Source organism: Hipposideros armiger, unplaced genomic scaffold, assembly GCF_001890085.2.
Source record: "Hipposideros armiger isolate ML-2016 unplaced genomic scaffold, ASM189008v1 scaffold_524, whole genome shotgun sequence".
NCBI classification, from domain to species: Eukaryota; Metazoa; Chordata; class Mammalia; order Chiroptera; family Hipposideridae; genus Hipposideros; species Hipposideros armiger.
This window is the reverse complement of record NW_017731874.1, coordinates 885,939-899,465: the sequence shown is the minus strand read 5'-3', so window position 1 is coordinate 899,465 and position 13,527 is coordinate 885,939. Positions and strand designations below refer to the sequence as shown.

The 13,527-nt window shown below is 44.3% G+C and overlaps 1 protein-coding gene across 18 annotated transcripts in view; it reads right to left on the bottom strand.

The window, feature by feature from the left end:
- KIAA1217 (KIAA1217 ortholog) overlaps positions 1-13,527 on the bottom strand; it is a 475,355-nt gene that overhangs the window by 19,778 nt on the left and 442,050 nt on the right. For all 18 annotated transcript variants that reach the window (XM_019668323.1, XM_019668333.1, XM_019668318.1 and 15 more), the window contains 4 exons: positions 11,070-11,245; positions 6,151-6,281; positions 5,456-5,603; positions 1,691-2,138 (listed from right to left, as the gene is read on the bottom strand). In XM_019668323.1, coding sequence (XP_019523868.1) covers positions 1,691-2,138; positions 5,456-5,603; positions 6,151-6,281; positions 11,070-11,245 — 903 coding nt within the window. The remainder of the gene's footprint in view (positions 1-1,690; positions 2,139-5,455; positions 5,604-6,150; positions 6,282-11,069; positions 11,246-13,527) is intronic.

The window sequence follows — 13,527 nt, the reverse complement described above, 5'->3', positions numbered from 1 at the left end:
TAATACAGTTTTTTCCTTTCTTAAAATGTGTATACATTTTTTTAGCACCCTCTGTACTTGTTCTCTGTCTTTCCCTATAAGCAAGTAAGTTTCTTGAGGGCACGGACTTGGTCTTCCCTGTTCACTGCCTGCCCCGAAGCCTATGAGGGCCTGGTATACGTGGTGCTCTGTGATGCTCCTTGAGCGAATGGTGCCGAGTTGCCAAAAAGTCTCAGGCCGCCTTCCTGTGGATCGGGGCAGTGTCGGAAATGACTCATAACTTAAAATGTACACATAACAATAACTCAAAATGCCCAGTGGGTTCTCAATAGATATTTGTTAAATAAAAGATGTGTCCCACTGACATCCTTTAAATATGGGGATGTTTAAAGTGGCAGATCCACTTTCGAAGGAAAAGTGTGTTCAGTTCTCTACCCTACCCCATCAGGATGACCTCATGGGTCATCGTCTGCCAATCATCGTTCCACCACCCCCTCATATGACAACATTTTGCAAACAGCTGACTTTGGAGCAGAGAGCAGCTACCCAGTGTTCAGAGGCCCAGTTGCCATGACTGAGGCCCCAGCAGTTTTAAGAGATCATCTCCTCTTGAAACCTGGGTTATCTACTTCTGACTTGCAAGAGAGGCAGGAATAGTTAGGAACAGGTTGCTGGGGATGTAATAATGAGTGGAGGAAACATTGTAGGTAGGACAAAGGAGAAAGCAAGGGAAGCAAAAAGTGCTGCTTGAGCATTCGTACCAGCTCTTAATAAAAAGAATATTTAAAAACATAGCATGTCTTCTCTCTATGTTGTGTGGCCTTAAGACCTAGCTTTCTCCTTTGATTTTGACTGTGCATGCCTTTCATTCTGAGACTACTGTAATAACTTTCCATCCAGCACCCTTAATTCTAGACCCAGCACCTCAGTCAATTCTGTATATTGTGTCCAGATTAATTTTCTGAAGACGCCATTTTTTATCACTGGTCCAAGCTGCAGCATTTCTCTGATACCTCCACAATGAACTTCACACATCTTGGGCTGGTTTTCAAGCTCTCCCAAATCAGGTTCTGGCCTGTTTTGCCAGCCTTATCTGCTCTTTCTTGTTCCAGTTAAACAGATTGCCTCATGGTCCCAGCCTTTGCTCTAGCATTTCTTTATCCTAGAATGCCCTCACCAACCTTCTCTGCTTACCCAGATTCTCTTACTTGTCAAGGCCAGTGGCAAACCCTCCCCAGGCCTGCATTCACCAGGGATATGCTTGAGCCAGCTCCCCCTGTCTCAGGACAGCTGAATTCTCACATCTCCCCAACTGCATCTTCAGTGATGTCATGTTAACTCGACATCAGTGATGCTGGGAGTCTTTACCCTACAGACACTGGCAAATATTACAAAGGGGCTTTTCCTACCAGAGAGCCAGTTGTTAAGCAGTTACCAGCATTCCACCGCCTCAGCTTCCTCTAGGTTAGGTGTGTCATCCTTGTCTGAAATCTGATGACCTTTCTCTTAATCTGGCCATTGAATCCTATTCAGCTTTGTTTTGTTTTGTTTTTTTTAAATCTACTTTTCATATACATACATTTTTTTGACAAAAATATAGCTTTGACACATCTATGAAGTATCTCTACAAGCAGACTGTAAACTCTTTGAGGGAAAGGACCACATGTTACAGTCCTTTATGGGGTTATGAAAAATGGAAGTAGGATTCTACCTCAATAGACATCGCCCTGTTCTTGGCGCTCACACTGTGGATTTCCTCAATGAAGAAGCTCTGCGTGGTGGAACCATTCAGGGGCGTCTGTGGGGACTGAGGGGCCTGTGCTGACTGCAGAGCTGAGGTTGCTTCCTGTGCGACAGCTGGAGGGCTGGCCGGGTGAGGACCAGTGCCCCCAGGCAAGTGCTGGGCCGGATTCAGGAGGGTGGAGGAGATCTGGGAAGGCTGGATGACCACGGGGGAGCTCTGTGCATGATGAACCGTCAAAGGCACCACTTCCGACTTCACATCTCGAGGGACTCCTGTGCTGTGGAGGGGCTGGCCTGAGGTATGGGATGCCTCCTCCTGGCTCTTGAGGACTTCTGCAGCGGTGGCCTTTTCCATAGCGACATACTGTGCAGCCTGGGCTGCATCTGTACCTTTCAAGAGCCCATCAGTGACATGTCTAGGAGAAAGCATGCATAGCAGCATTAAGTATTCAAACGGGTAACTTTCATTTTATTAGCATGATGTATTAGACTGCTGTGTCATCCCAAAGCCAGGCAAGATTTTGTGGCAAAATGAAAACATTCTAAAACTCAGAGTAGCAGCTCAGGGTTGAGGGTTTCCATAGCAACTTCCCAAAGCTCTTGAATCACCTCCTAGTTATCTCTGGCAGGTGCTTTCTCAGTCTTTTCCTCAGGAGACGCTTTGTTTTTCTCTGTCCACTAGCACTGTGGCGCCCTCCCTGATGTGATTCCATCACAATTTGGGTGGTGGTGTTGGTGGTGGTGTGATCACATACATGGTTCTAACAATACCTCCTCTACCTGCTCCCGGCCTACAGAGCTCACACATGCCCCGTTCTAACCCCCAAAGCTTCCTAAACCCTCCATACTCTCTTCCTTTTACTGCCAAACATCTTGGGAGGGCAGTTTGTAGCCTAATTCTTTCTGCTTGCTCTTCCTGTAGCTCCGCCTGGTGCAACCTGGCTTTCCCACCGGGACTTGACCAACCTTTCTGCAAGGTCAACAATGACTCCAAATTGAACAGCTGGGTTCGCCCTCATCCTCGTCTGCGTTGGGGTCGTTTGATGATATTTTTCTATCTCCACTCATGGTGCAGTGGAAAAGACATGGCCTTTGGGGTCAGACAGACCTGTGTCTAAATATCAGTTCTACCATGTTCTAGTGATATAATGTCAGGAATGTCACCTTTTTCAGTCTCAGATACTTTTCTATAGAATGTTATAATGATGATGATGACAACGACGATTCAGGTAACTTCCAAATCTAAAACTCTCCTCCCTCTCTCCTTCCCTCCCTCTCTCCCTTCCAGTTATGCAGGGACAGACACCCCTGTCTCTTGAACTTCAGTCCACATTTCTAAGTGCCTGGCAGGCAGCTGTGTTTAGATATCCTTCTAGCACGTCAAATTCAACACGTACAAAAACATTTCAGCATCTTCCCAGGCCACTAAATTGCTCTGAACTGTGACTGTCACCTGCTTTATATTCTTTGTCAATGTGTCAGGACATATGCATGTCCTTGGTGGTGGTGGTGGGGGGGCATATATATTCTTACCTTCTTCATTGTGTCTTCCACAGTGCCGAGTACAGCACGTTACACACAAAAGATACCAATAAAAAATGAGTAGTATAAAGGCTTGTGAAAGGCAGCCTGATGGCAACTAAGGTATCTTTTTATTTTTAAAGTGACTTAACTGGCTTTATCTCTCATTCTCACTACTGAGCACATATGTGACAAAAAGTCCTATAATATTCAAAACACACAATCCTATCTTTTTTTAGAACTTACATTCCCTGGAGATAAGGCAAATACTGAGCTTTATCACCCTGTGCTGGCTCTCAATTTTTTTTTTTTAATTGTTTTTCAGGGAAGAGAAGGGAGAATGGGGTAGTGCTATCTGCCAGCTTGCTATCTATTTCCACTTAACAAGGGTGGTTTGTTTTAGGCTTTGCGGATGGGTTACCACATTTAGGTGAGAGCTTAATGAAGAATTCTTTTCAACAGATTTTTATCCTCCTGGAAGAAAAGTTCACTCTAGCAATTTAAAATGAGCGAACCTACAAGAATATGTAACCCAGATACAATTTCTTCCTATACTCAGTCAGGTGTGGTCTTTGCAGGAGGAGGCCATTGTTTGAATCAAATCCTTTGGCATCCTGAGGGCCGGCCGAGTGGCTCAGTTGGTTAAGAGCTCACTCAAGAGTTTGAGCTCTGAGCAACAGTGGTTCGATGCCCGACCCGAGCTGAGCTGCAGCTGAGCTGCCAACAGGTGGCAGGATGGCTCAGCTAAAAAATAAAAATAAAAAAATCCTTTGGCATCCTGGAATGTATGCAGGTGATGAAACGGCTGCTCCGTAGTGTTTTTATCCCAAAAGAGGCTCTTTCCTGAGGTCTTTGTTACTAGAAAAATTTCACTTGCTCCTATGGTTAATAATTCATCTAAACGTCAGCTGCACATTTAATATATTTCTCTTATAAATCTGATCAAATGATTATAGTTAGTGATTAAAACTGTTCCAAGAAACTGTCTTATATGTTATTTCAGTTTGTGACGTGCTCTCAAATCTGGTCCAAGATCTGAAGGGTAATTTGTCTCTGCAATTTCCTAGTTCTATTAAACTGGAAACTCGGGGACTTCCACTGTTGGGAAATAGTTTATTTTTGGTAATTGTGTCTATTTCCCATGTGAGAGAGGAAGTTTTATAAGGACAGAGGTCCTATTTGTCTTCATTATTATATTTTTAACACCCAACACCAGGGCTGGAACAGGCAGAATGTCCAAATATTACTGAACACCAGGCTGTGCGATCAGAACCAACTCTGATCTCTGGAGTCAAACTATCAGTTCATATCCCATCCCCACCTCTGACCTGCACTGGATCTCCCCCAATCTCAGGTTCTATCTACACAATGGGAAAAACAATGCCTGCCCTATAGGGTTTTGATTAGGACCAAATGAGCTTATACTTATAAAGGCTTAGTTCAGTGCTCACAGGTATAAGCTATTGTTACGATTGTGTTGAGAAGAGCTTGAATTGTCACCCAAAGACAGAGTATATAATGGTATGACATGTCATTTATAAAGGTGCTTCTGGCAACACAAATCCTGCATGAATATATTTCAGCGCTTTTTACGTGGGTATGGAGTTCAAGAATTTTCTTTTCCGTGAACGTCATGGATGAGTCAGTGATCGCTTTTCGTCTTTCCTCCACTGTGACCCTTTTTTTTATGGGCAGGTAAGGGTGATTTGGCCTCTGGCACCCAAGGGTGTTCATTTATCTTTTCTAGGTGGGACCAACAATCTCTCAGATACGCTTTCAGTAGGTAATTCAAGAAAGGCTTTATTTATTTCCACTCATTTTCTTCTAACTGAAGTCATTGATGCCCCTCAAGTAAAGGAGGCTAATAATATATTTTGATCCATGCTTTAAACTTCAAAATGTTATTGAGAAGAACCACCTTCGAATGATTTTCAAAAAACGTTCACTGTGTTGACTAGCAAATTTTAAGCCCTAGCATGTGCCAAACGCAGGAAGTCCGCTGAAGAATCAGGCCCGCCAGCCACATTACAATAGAAGTTCAAGGTGGGAAAGGAGCCGCGGCTTCTGAGGACACCGGCAATAAGATGTGACACGTCACAGCCATGGAGACAGGTCCCAGCGGCACGGAGGAAGCCTGGGAGTCCAGGACGTAGGCCCCCAACCTTGGCAGCACACCGCCCCCCACTCTGCGTCCCACGGGAAGCCCCGTCACCTCCGCAACATGGTCAGGATGTCCGTCATGCCGCGCACTCGCTGCAGGAGGCTGTCCAGCCGGTGCGGCTCCTCCTTCAGAAACCGCACAGCCTCGACTTCTATGCGCAGGATGGCTCGCATCTTGTTTTGCAAGGTTGGAAATTCTCCTGCAGGCCAAGAGCAGTGGGATGAATCGTAGGAGAAAAAGCCAGAAGGGCGAGCCCCCCTCCCGCACCTGACACCCGATGGGGTTGATAGGGTTGAGCGCCTGGGGTTCAGTTCACACATCTTCAGGGGCCGACAGAGATGGGTTTAAAGCGACCTCGGGCAAGGGCAGAGCGCCTCTCGGCCTCAATTTCCTTTCTTTATATTTGGGATAAGGTCGACTGTCCCTTCGGCTTGTCTTTAATGAATTTGGCACAGATGCCTGGTGCGTTTTAATAGCCCAGTGAGGTGAAACTGCTATGAGTATCATTTAGTCCTAAATCTTATAGCATCACTACAACATAGGCTCCAAGAAGACAGCGGCGTTTGCCTACTTTGTTCAGTGATGGATCCCAAGTGCTCAGAACAGTGCCTGACACATGTAGGCGTTCGATGAACACGTGCATGCGTGAATAAATGAATGAGTGAACGAAGCCCTCACTGTGGGGCAGATTTTTAATCCCCCCAGGAAACACACTTCCGACTTGTCCCTTCAGGGAGGAAACTCACCTTTCAGGGAAGCTACGGCTTCTCCCACTTGTCGCAGAAGGAAAGCCCCGTCTTCCACGTCCTTTAGAGTAACCACACGGCCCGCGGATGCAGAGTCCTTCTTCAAGTCTTCCACGAAGTCTTCCAGCTCACTGGGAGAGTAAGAAGACCACAGACGGCAGTGAGCACAGGTCCTCAGAAAGCACAGGTGTAGTAGCAAAGGGCCCGTCTGGACATCCCATTGGGTACTGTGTCCCAGCTCCCACCCCCACCTTCCACCTGGATGGTGGGAGCACCTCTTAGAGGAGTCGCTTGGTTTGGCTTAAAATAGTCTGCTGTGTGGTCAAACAGGTGCAAGGACATTTCCCCAGGGCCTGTTAATTAGGAGTCCCAGGTTGGCCAGAGGGAAGATGGTGGCTGGCTGACAAAGGACCCAATCTTCATTTTCAGTGATGCTGATGCCAACTAAGGGAGGGAGGTGTGCACTTTGTGACATGACAGATGAGAGAGGAAGGGAGGGAGGAAGACAGAGGGAGAGAGAGAGGGAGAGAGAGAGAGGAGAGAGAGAGAGAGAGAGAGAGAGAGAGAGAGAGAGAGAGAATGCTGTAGTGGAGCAAAACGAGCAACCCAGATCAGGCTTCTCAACCTTGGCGCTTGATGTTTTGGGCCAGATAATTCAGATAAAGGGGCCTGTCCTTTGCATTGTACGAGTTACCCCTGGTTGCTATACACTAGATGCCAATAGCACTTTCCCCCACCTTGTGACAAACAAATGTCTTCAGGAATTATTAAATGTCCCTGGGGGAGGGGTGGGGAGCAAATTTGTCCCTGATTGAATCTCTGGCTTATACTGACTGTCCCATAAATAAGGATTGACTTTCCTTTCCAAGTTACAAAGAGAAGAAAGGATCACAGATCTGATTTACAAACACAGACACACGCACACAGACACACAGACACATAGACACACACACACACACACACACACACACACACACACACACACACACACACACCCTTAGGGTACTGCCAGTTCCAGTAGAACTAAATAAAGGTCTTACACTTCAAAAACAAACAAATAAATAAACAAACCACACCCTGTCTCCTGGGCACATTAATGACCCCATCCTAAACACATGTTTGTATCGTTTCCGTTTGTCTATAAATCCAACAGAAAAACCCCTTTAAATGGGGAAAAAAACCGAGCTGATAGATGAAGAACCAGTAGGTGGCAGTAAATGAACAGCTATTCCACTGCTGGAGCAGGGAGTCCACGGAGCAAGCAGCAGGAAGAGAACAGGGAGGCAGTGCATCTGCAAAAAGATGGCGCCCGAAGGCCCTTCCCACTGGGCAAGTGGATGAAGTTATGGATGGCATGGCAGCTGCGGGAGGGGTTCAGGCACACATATGTTCAGCAAGGACCACAGGACAAACAACAAATTCATCCACCTCCAGGCAGTGAGATGAAATTTTTGCTGAAAAGTCTTTCCTTCTGTTACGGAAAATGGACCAAAATTGCCTATGATCCTTTCAGACAAAATGATGCAACTTCAGGACCAAAATGGAAAGCCTCATCTGCTCATTGTCCACATTTACAAACTATGGAAAGGAACTTGGTGTTATGTGAACCCACTGGGCTGTTCCTACAGCTTCTGCCTCCCTGAGGTGGAGAGAATATGTGCCATCTCTCAAAAGAGTTCTAAACATAGTACCTTTGTGTGGACAAGTTATTTTCCATTTATAACCAAACAGAATTTTTTAAAAATACGTAGACTGGACACACTGTCCAGTCCTTCTAAGCTTTGATGGAAGAGCTAAGACCCAAATATTATCATGATTCCATTAGCAACCCTCAATCAAGCTGGCCAGGCTGTAATTAATACTCTAAGGAGCTGTCATCTGACCCAAAAGCAGTCAGCCTGATATTCTGTTTTAATCTCTTCTACACAACATGACTCCTGGATTTTGTAATCCTGTGCATAGCAGACCCTTAAATGTTACAGGTTTCCCTTTGTAGAGCATGGAACATACACAAGTGTGTACTGATATTATTGTACACAACACAATGTTACTTCTCTTCATACATTTCTATTACAGATAAAGCATTCAGATAATTCCGTTCATACAAAATGTAAAAGAGACCATGGGCATAAAATGAATGCTAAAAATAAAATTTTAATATTATAGTGATCGATGTGACTTTTGAGGTGTAAACTCTGCTCAAAAGAGTGTCAAATGTTCACAGATACTATGGTTTATAGATCAATCCATTCTCTTTGCTGAAGTCACTTTTCATTCTACCTTGGTTAAAAAAAATCTTTAATTTCTTGAAATAGATTTCATTTGACTGTTAGTAGAAGCCTGAATATTATTTCCATGTAGAAACCCACCAAGAGAAATTATCTTGATCCAATTTCTAACTATAGTTCTAGACCCAAATTTTATTTCTCTGCTATCTGAATGGCTCACCAGCAACGTATCCTAACATAATCCCCAAGGGAATGTGTGTGTGTGTGTGTGTGTGTGTGTGTGTGTGTGTGTGTGTGTGTGTATGTGTGCATAAGGAGAGGGGCAGGAGGACTGCAGGGGCAGGAAAAGGCAAGGGAGTGGGAGAGAGAAGGGGACAGACAGAAAGGGGAGAGGGGAAGGAGAGATATAATCATTTTCCTCATATTCCAGAGTTGAAACTTCCAGCTATCTTTTATAACCTGATCTTTCTCACCACTTGATCCATCCAATTGGTCCATTTTGCATTTGATTTCTTTTCCCATTCCTATTTCTACTGCTTGATTCAGGCCTTGCTGATTTTTTGTCTGGACTGTTATAGTTGAGCCCAATATGGTTTCCTAGAGACCAATCTTCCCCCCCCCCCTCAACCAGTCCTGGTGGCCAGAAGGACCTAATTGAAATACAGCTCTGACTTTTCTACCTCCTTGATCAGAAACCTTCAGTGACCTCCTCATCAGGCCAACAGTACATCTGAAATGTGAAGATGCTTCAGAATCTCCCCTGTAAATTTGTAAAATGCACATTCCTAAGCTCCAGCCAGAGAAATTCTGAATCTGGGGTGGACCCAGGAATTTTCACTAAAGCCAGAAATCCAGGTTTTGTTACACGGTCTTCCAATTTTGGTAAACACAGACATAAAACAGCCACACAGGGTGCAAATATGGTCCAAAATATAGGCAGGCACATGCAAAGGGGAATGGCACAATGCAAATATGAGACATGACTGGAATCTTGCACCCAACTCTCCCCCTAAACTGGACTACCCCAATTCTCCAGGTCATCCTGCGTCTTCCTAGTACCAAGACTTGTTGAGTTGCAGGGGTCTTCTGTCTGGGAGGCCCCTCTGTCTAGCCTTCACAGATGAAATCCCACCTGTCTTCAAGGCCATCTCAGTTCAGTTTAACAAACCTGTTGTGAGGCCCTACTATGTGCATGGTATTGTGCTTAACCTGGGGACATATGAAGAACAACTTATTTCAGGTTAAGTCTCCCTGATCTCTGGGGCCCGAAGCAATCTCTGTGTCATGCAGGTTCACCAGGCACCTGTAAATCATCTGTTTTGTGCTGTATGCATGCTCATATATTCTGCTTTGCCAGACTGTAGCTCCTCAGGAGACCTGTGAACATCTTCTTCATGTTAAAATATTTTTGTGACAGCCCAATTGTCTTAACTAGATCTCAAGATTCTTCTCAAAAACTTCTTTAAAAATATATAGCCTTTTAATAATATTTTACAAGTTTTCCAATTAAACTATGAAAAAGTAAATTTCCTTCTTTTAAGAATTGTGTTTATTGGTTAGATGAGATTAATTCTTGCTTCTTGACTAGAAAAGGTGTCTTTAATTTCGATACCACTCTGAGATGAGCAGTCCAGTGTAGGAGTGAGCCAGGCAGGGGAATGGTAGACAAATAGCTTTATTGACTCATGGTAGGTGATTAACTGTCTATAAATGTATGAACTAAATAAAACATTTTAAGATATCAAAGAGTGGTCAAATGTAATTTTTTTAGGAAAATAATAATTCAGTTTTTTTTCCTCTAGACTGCTATTAAGAGGGACATTCTAATTTTAATCAGACCCACTGGACGGGCACCTGAGCTAATGTAAGATACAGCTCAAATATCAAATAGGAGACAGAGTGTAAGTACTTTCCATCATGGTGACTTCTGGTGATCCTGGTCATGAAAAGAATTTGAAAGCAGCTCCCTTACAATCCCAGTTTGGAAGGTTTAAGCTTTCCAAGAAACAAAAGAAATACTAACATTAGAAGAACCCACAAAAATTAGTATTCATTATATTAAAAGGTGAAATAGTTCCATGATAAATCTCCATTGCATAACAAAACATACATTAATGTAAAAGATGTGCCTGCCCTAGTGACTGGGGAGTAATAAAACTCTGCTCATTTCAATAGAGGAACTTGATAGATGCTTTCAATAAGAACCTCATAGAAGATTGGTAATGTTCAAGGAAGCATCTTTCATTCTGGATCAGACGTACTTTACATTTAAATTCTTCTTTTGCGATTTTAACTACAGTTGAATAACAGGGGGATAATTTTAGTGCTGTGTTATTTTGGCTATTAGTTTTAATTTATTGAGATTAAATGCAGACTTCCCATTTATCATTGGGTTTTGCCATTTGCTCCTTTTAATTTTATGTGTTGCTGAGTCCTACAATACAGCGTGAGGCTCCAACTTTTAAAGGGACCGGCTCAGTTACCCGGGGGTTGCTGAATTTCTTGAGCCTGGGCGGAGGGGTGCAAAGAGTCCCTAGATACCCCAAACGAGCACAACTGTAACTTGCACACAGTAGGTGCTCAATAAAGAGAGAGGGAGCGAACACCATCTAGGGAGGCCTCCTCATTGGCAAAGACAGGTTTCCTTTTCTGGTCAAATAGCGAAACACGCAACAAGTGACGGGCACTCACCATAGCTTCTTGACTATTTTCTCCTCTTCGCGCAGGTACTTTTGTCTCTCTTGCTCCACCAGGGTGCGCTGTCGTAGTACAGGATCCTCCAGTCTCTTCATCGTGTCAATCACTTTGCCATTGATTTCCAGCTCAGCCTTCTTCATCATTGCCCTCAGCAGCTCCTGGTTCTGCAGCTGTGGAACAAAAGAAATCAGCCTCAACTGGCTCTGCCTGCCTGACATTATGGTGACGGAGCGCCTGGCAGCCTTCAGAAGCGGGTCTGGATAAACAGCCCGCAGCTGAATCTTTATTACAGTGAAAAAGGGAACGGAGCAAAGACTGTATATAATATTGCGTCTTCGGCCAACATCTGAGGTTTAGCAGCCAACTGACAGGCAGGCTTTCATGTCTGTGTCTGCAAAAAATAGGATCTTTTCTCTACCCTGGTCAATGCATCATGGACAATGGGCATAGACTCTCACAGACATGTTTTCATAGGGAGAAGCCAAGAGCATCAGCTTTGGAGCCAAGTGGATTTTGGATCCAACCCTAAACCCTCTCCCTAGACTCTCTTGGTCTCCATTTCCTTATCTCTGAAGCAGTGGGGTGGGGTGGGGGAGTGAGGGGGAATTCCCTTCCTTGGCAGGGCTAGTCTGAGATACTGCTTGGTATAGAATAGGTCCTCAACCAGTGTTGATTTGGCTGTGAATCATTTCAGCATATCAGTTAAAAGAGAATCTGTGTCCCTCTTGTTTATATGGGCCCATGCACCAAACACCATGGAATCACAGACCATTAAAACACTGAACTTGAGGTTGATGGTGGTAGTGATAATGATTCCAGGTAAACCCAAGGCTCTTGGCAATTTATTCATTTCCCTGGATTATATATAGGCTGCTCACATACATAAGACTGCAATTTCCATATACTTTCCAAGGCACTCCCATCCCAGAGAGTACAGGATGTGCGAGTTTGCATCCAGGTTTCACAAGAGTCTTTTCTTTTTTTGTTTTTGCACAAGAATCTAGTCAAACACTCAAGTCCGGCTTCCAAGAAAGCATTAAGCGTTTCCCAGGGGCAGAACAATTTTCTGACAGCATATACATCAACTGAATTCATTCAATCAGCCTCAGAAACAGTAATTATGTTATGCCTCTTACATTATACCTCAAGTCCCCCTGAAATTTCAACTAGCTGTGATTATTTCCTTTGGATTTCTGCTTTTGTAAACTATTCTACAATGACTGTGTATCACCTCGTAGGAGCGATGATGTCTTTGTCAATGGTCCATTATATGTGCAAAGTGATAATGCCCTGCGACCATGTTACCACCTGCTTGAAACCTCATCATGGTTTCCATTTTCTCCGAATAAAGATAAGACGTTTCAACATGAGCCACTAGCAGAACCACCTTCATGTTCCAATATCAGCACAGCACCATGATCAGCTGGCCATCCAGAGAGAGGCTGCCTGGGATCCATTTCTAATTTCACCACTTCGTAGCAGTGTGATGTGTCCAAGCTATTCATCTCTCTGTGTCTATCCATTAAAAAGTAGTAGTAATAGTTCATATCTCAGAGGCTGGTAATGGAGAGTCAATGAGGCAATAAAGTGCTTACAATAGTGCCTGGCACAACCCTAGCTCTCAGTACATACCAGCTACTGCTATCAGGGAGCATAACCCCAGGGCAGGGCCAGTGGTTTTGTCTGGGAGGAAACCAAATAAAAAATGTGCCATTCTTGGGTTACCTCCTCTATATGACTCATGATCATGCTCTCATCCTGCTTTTGCTAATGTCTTTTTATTGTGGTCTTAAAAACAGACAGTGTATTGCTGAAAGTCACCATATTTGGAGACATTGCCCAGAGGGTGCCTTCCTCCCATGCGCTCTGCAGCACAGCTCGGCCCATAGTGCATGGGGCAGGATGGCCCTTTCCCACATTGCCAGCCCCCTCCCACTGCATGTAGCTAGCACTCTCTCTGCTCCAGCCACGTGAATATTCTTTCCATTCTGACTGGCCAAGCTCCTTTCTGCCACAGGGACTTTGCATGTGCTATTCTCTCTACCTGGTTAATTTCTGCTCTCTATATAGTCTCCAGGACACAGTGCTTGGCACATAGCATGCATTTAATAAATATTGGTTGAATGCATGACTTGAGTTAAGCAGCCTTGTTAGTAATAAAAGACAATGGAGAATCTAAAGCTCTTTGCTAGATAAAAGAAATATGGGGAGACTCATGTGCCCCGATATGCCTTGGGCTCAGCTCTAATGCCCTGCATCGCTCTGACTGCCGTGGTGGTTAAATACACATAGCAACACTACTTGCTATCAAAATGGTATACTCGAATTTAATGCCATATGTCAAGTCCCATAAGGCTATTTCCTTTGGGGGCGGGAGGATAAAGGGTAACAGGTATATAAAGGACAGGTAAGTATATGATTAAATGGGTCTAAAAGTGACTGATGCCTGGGT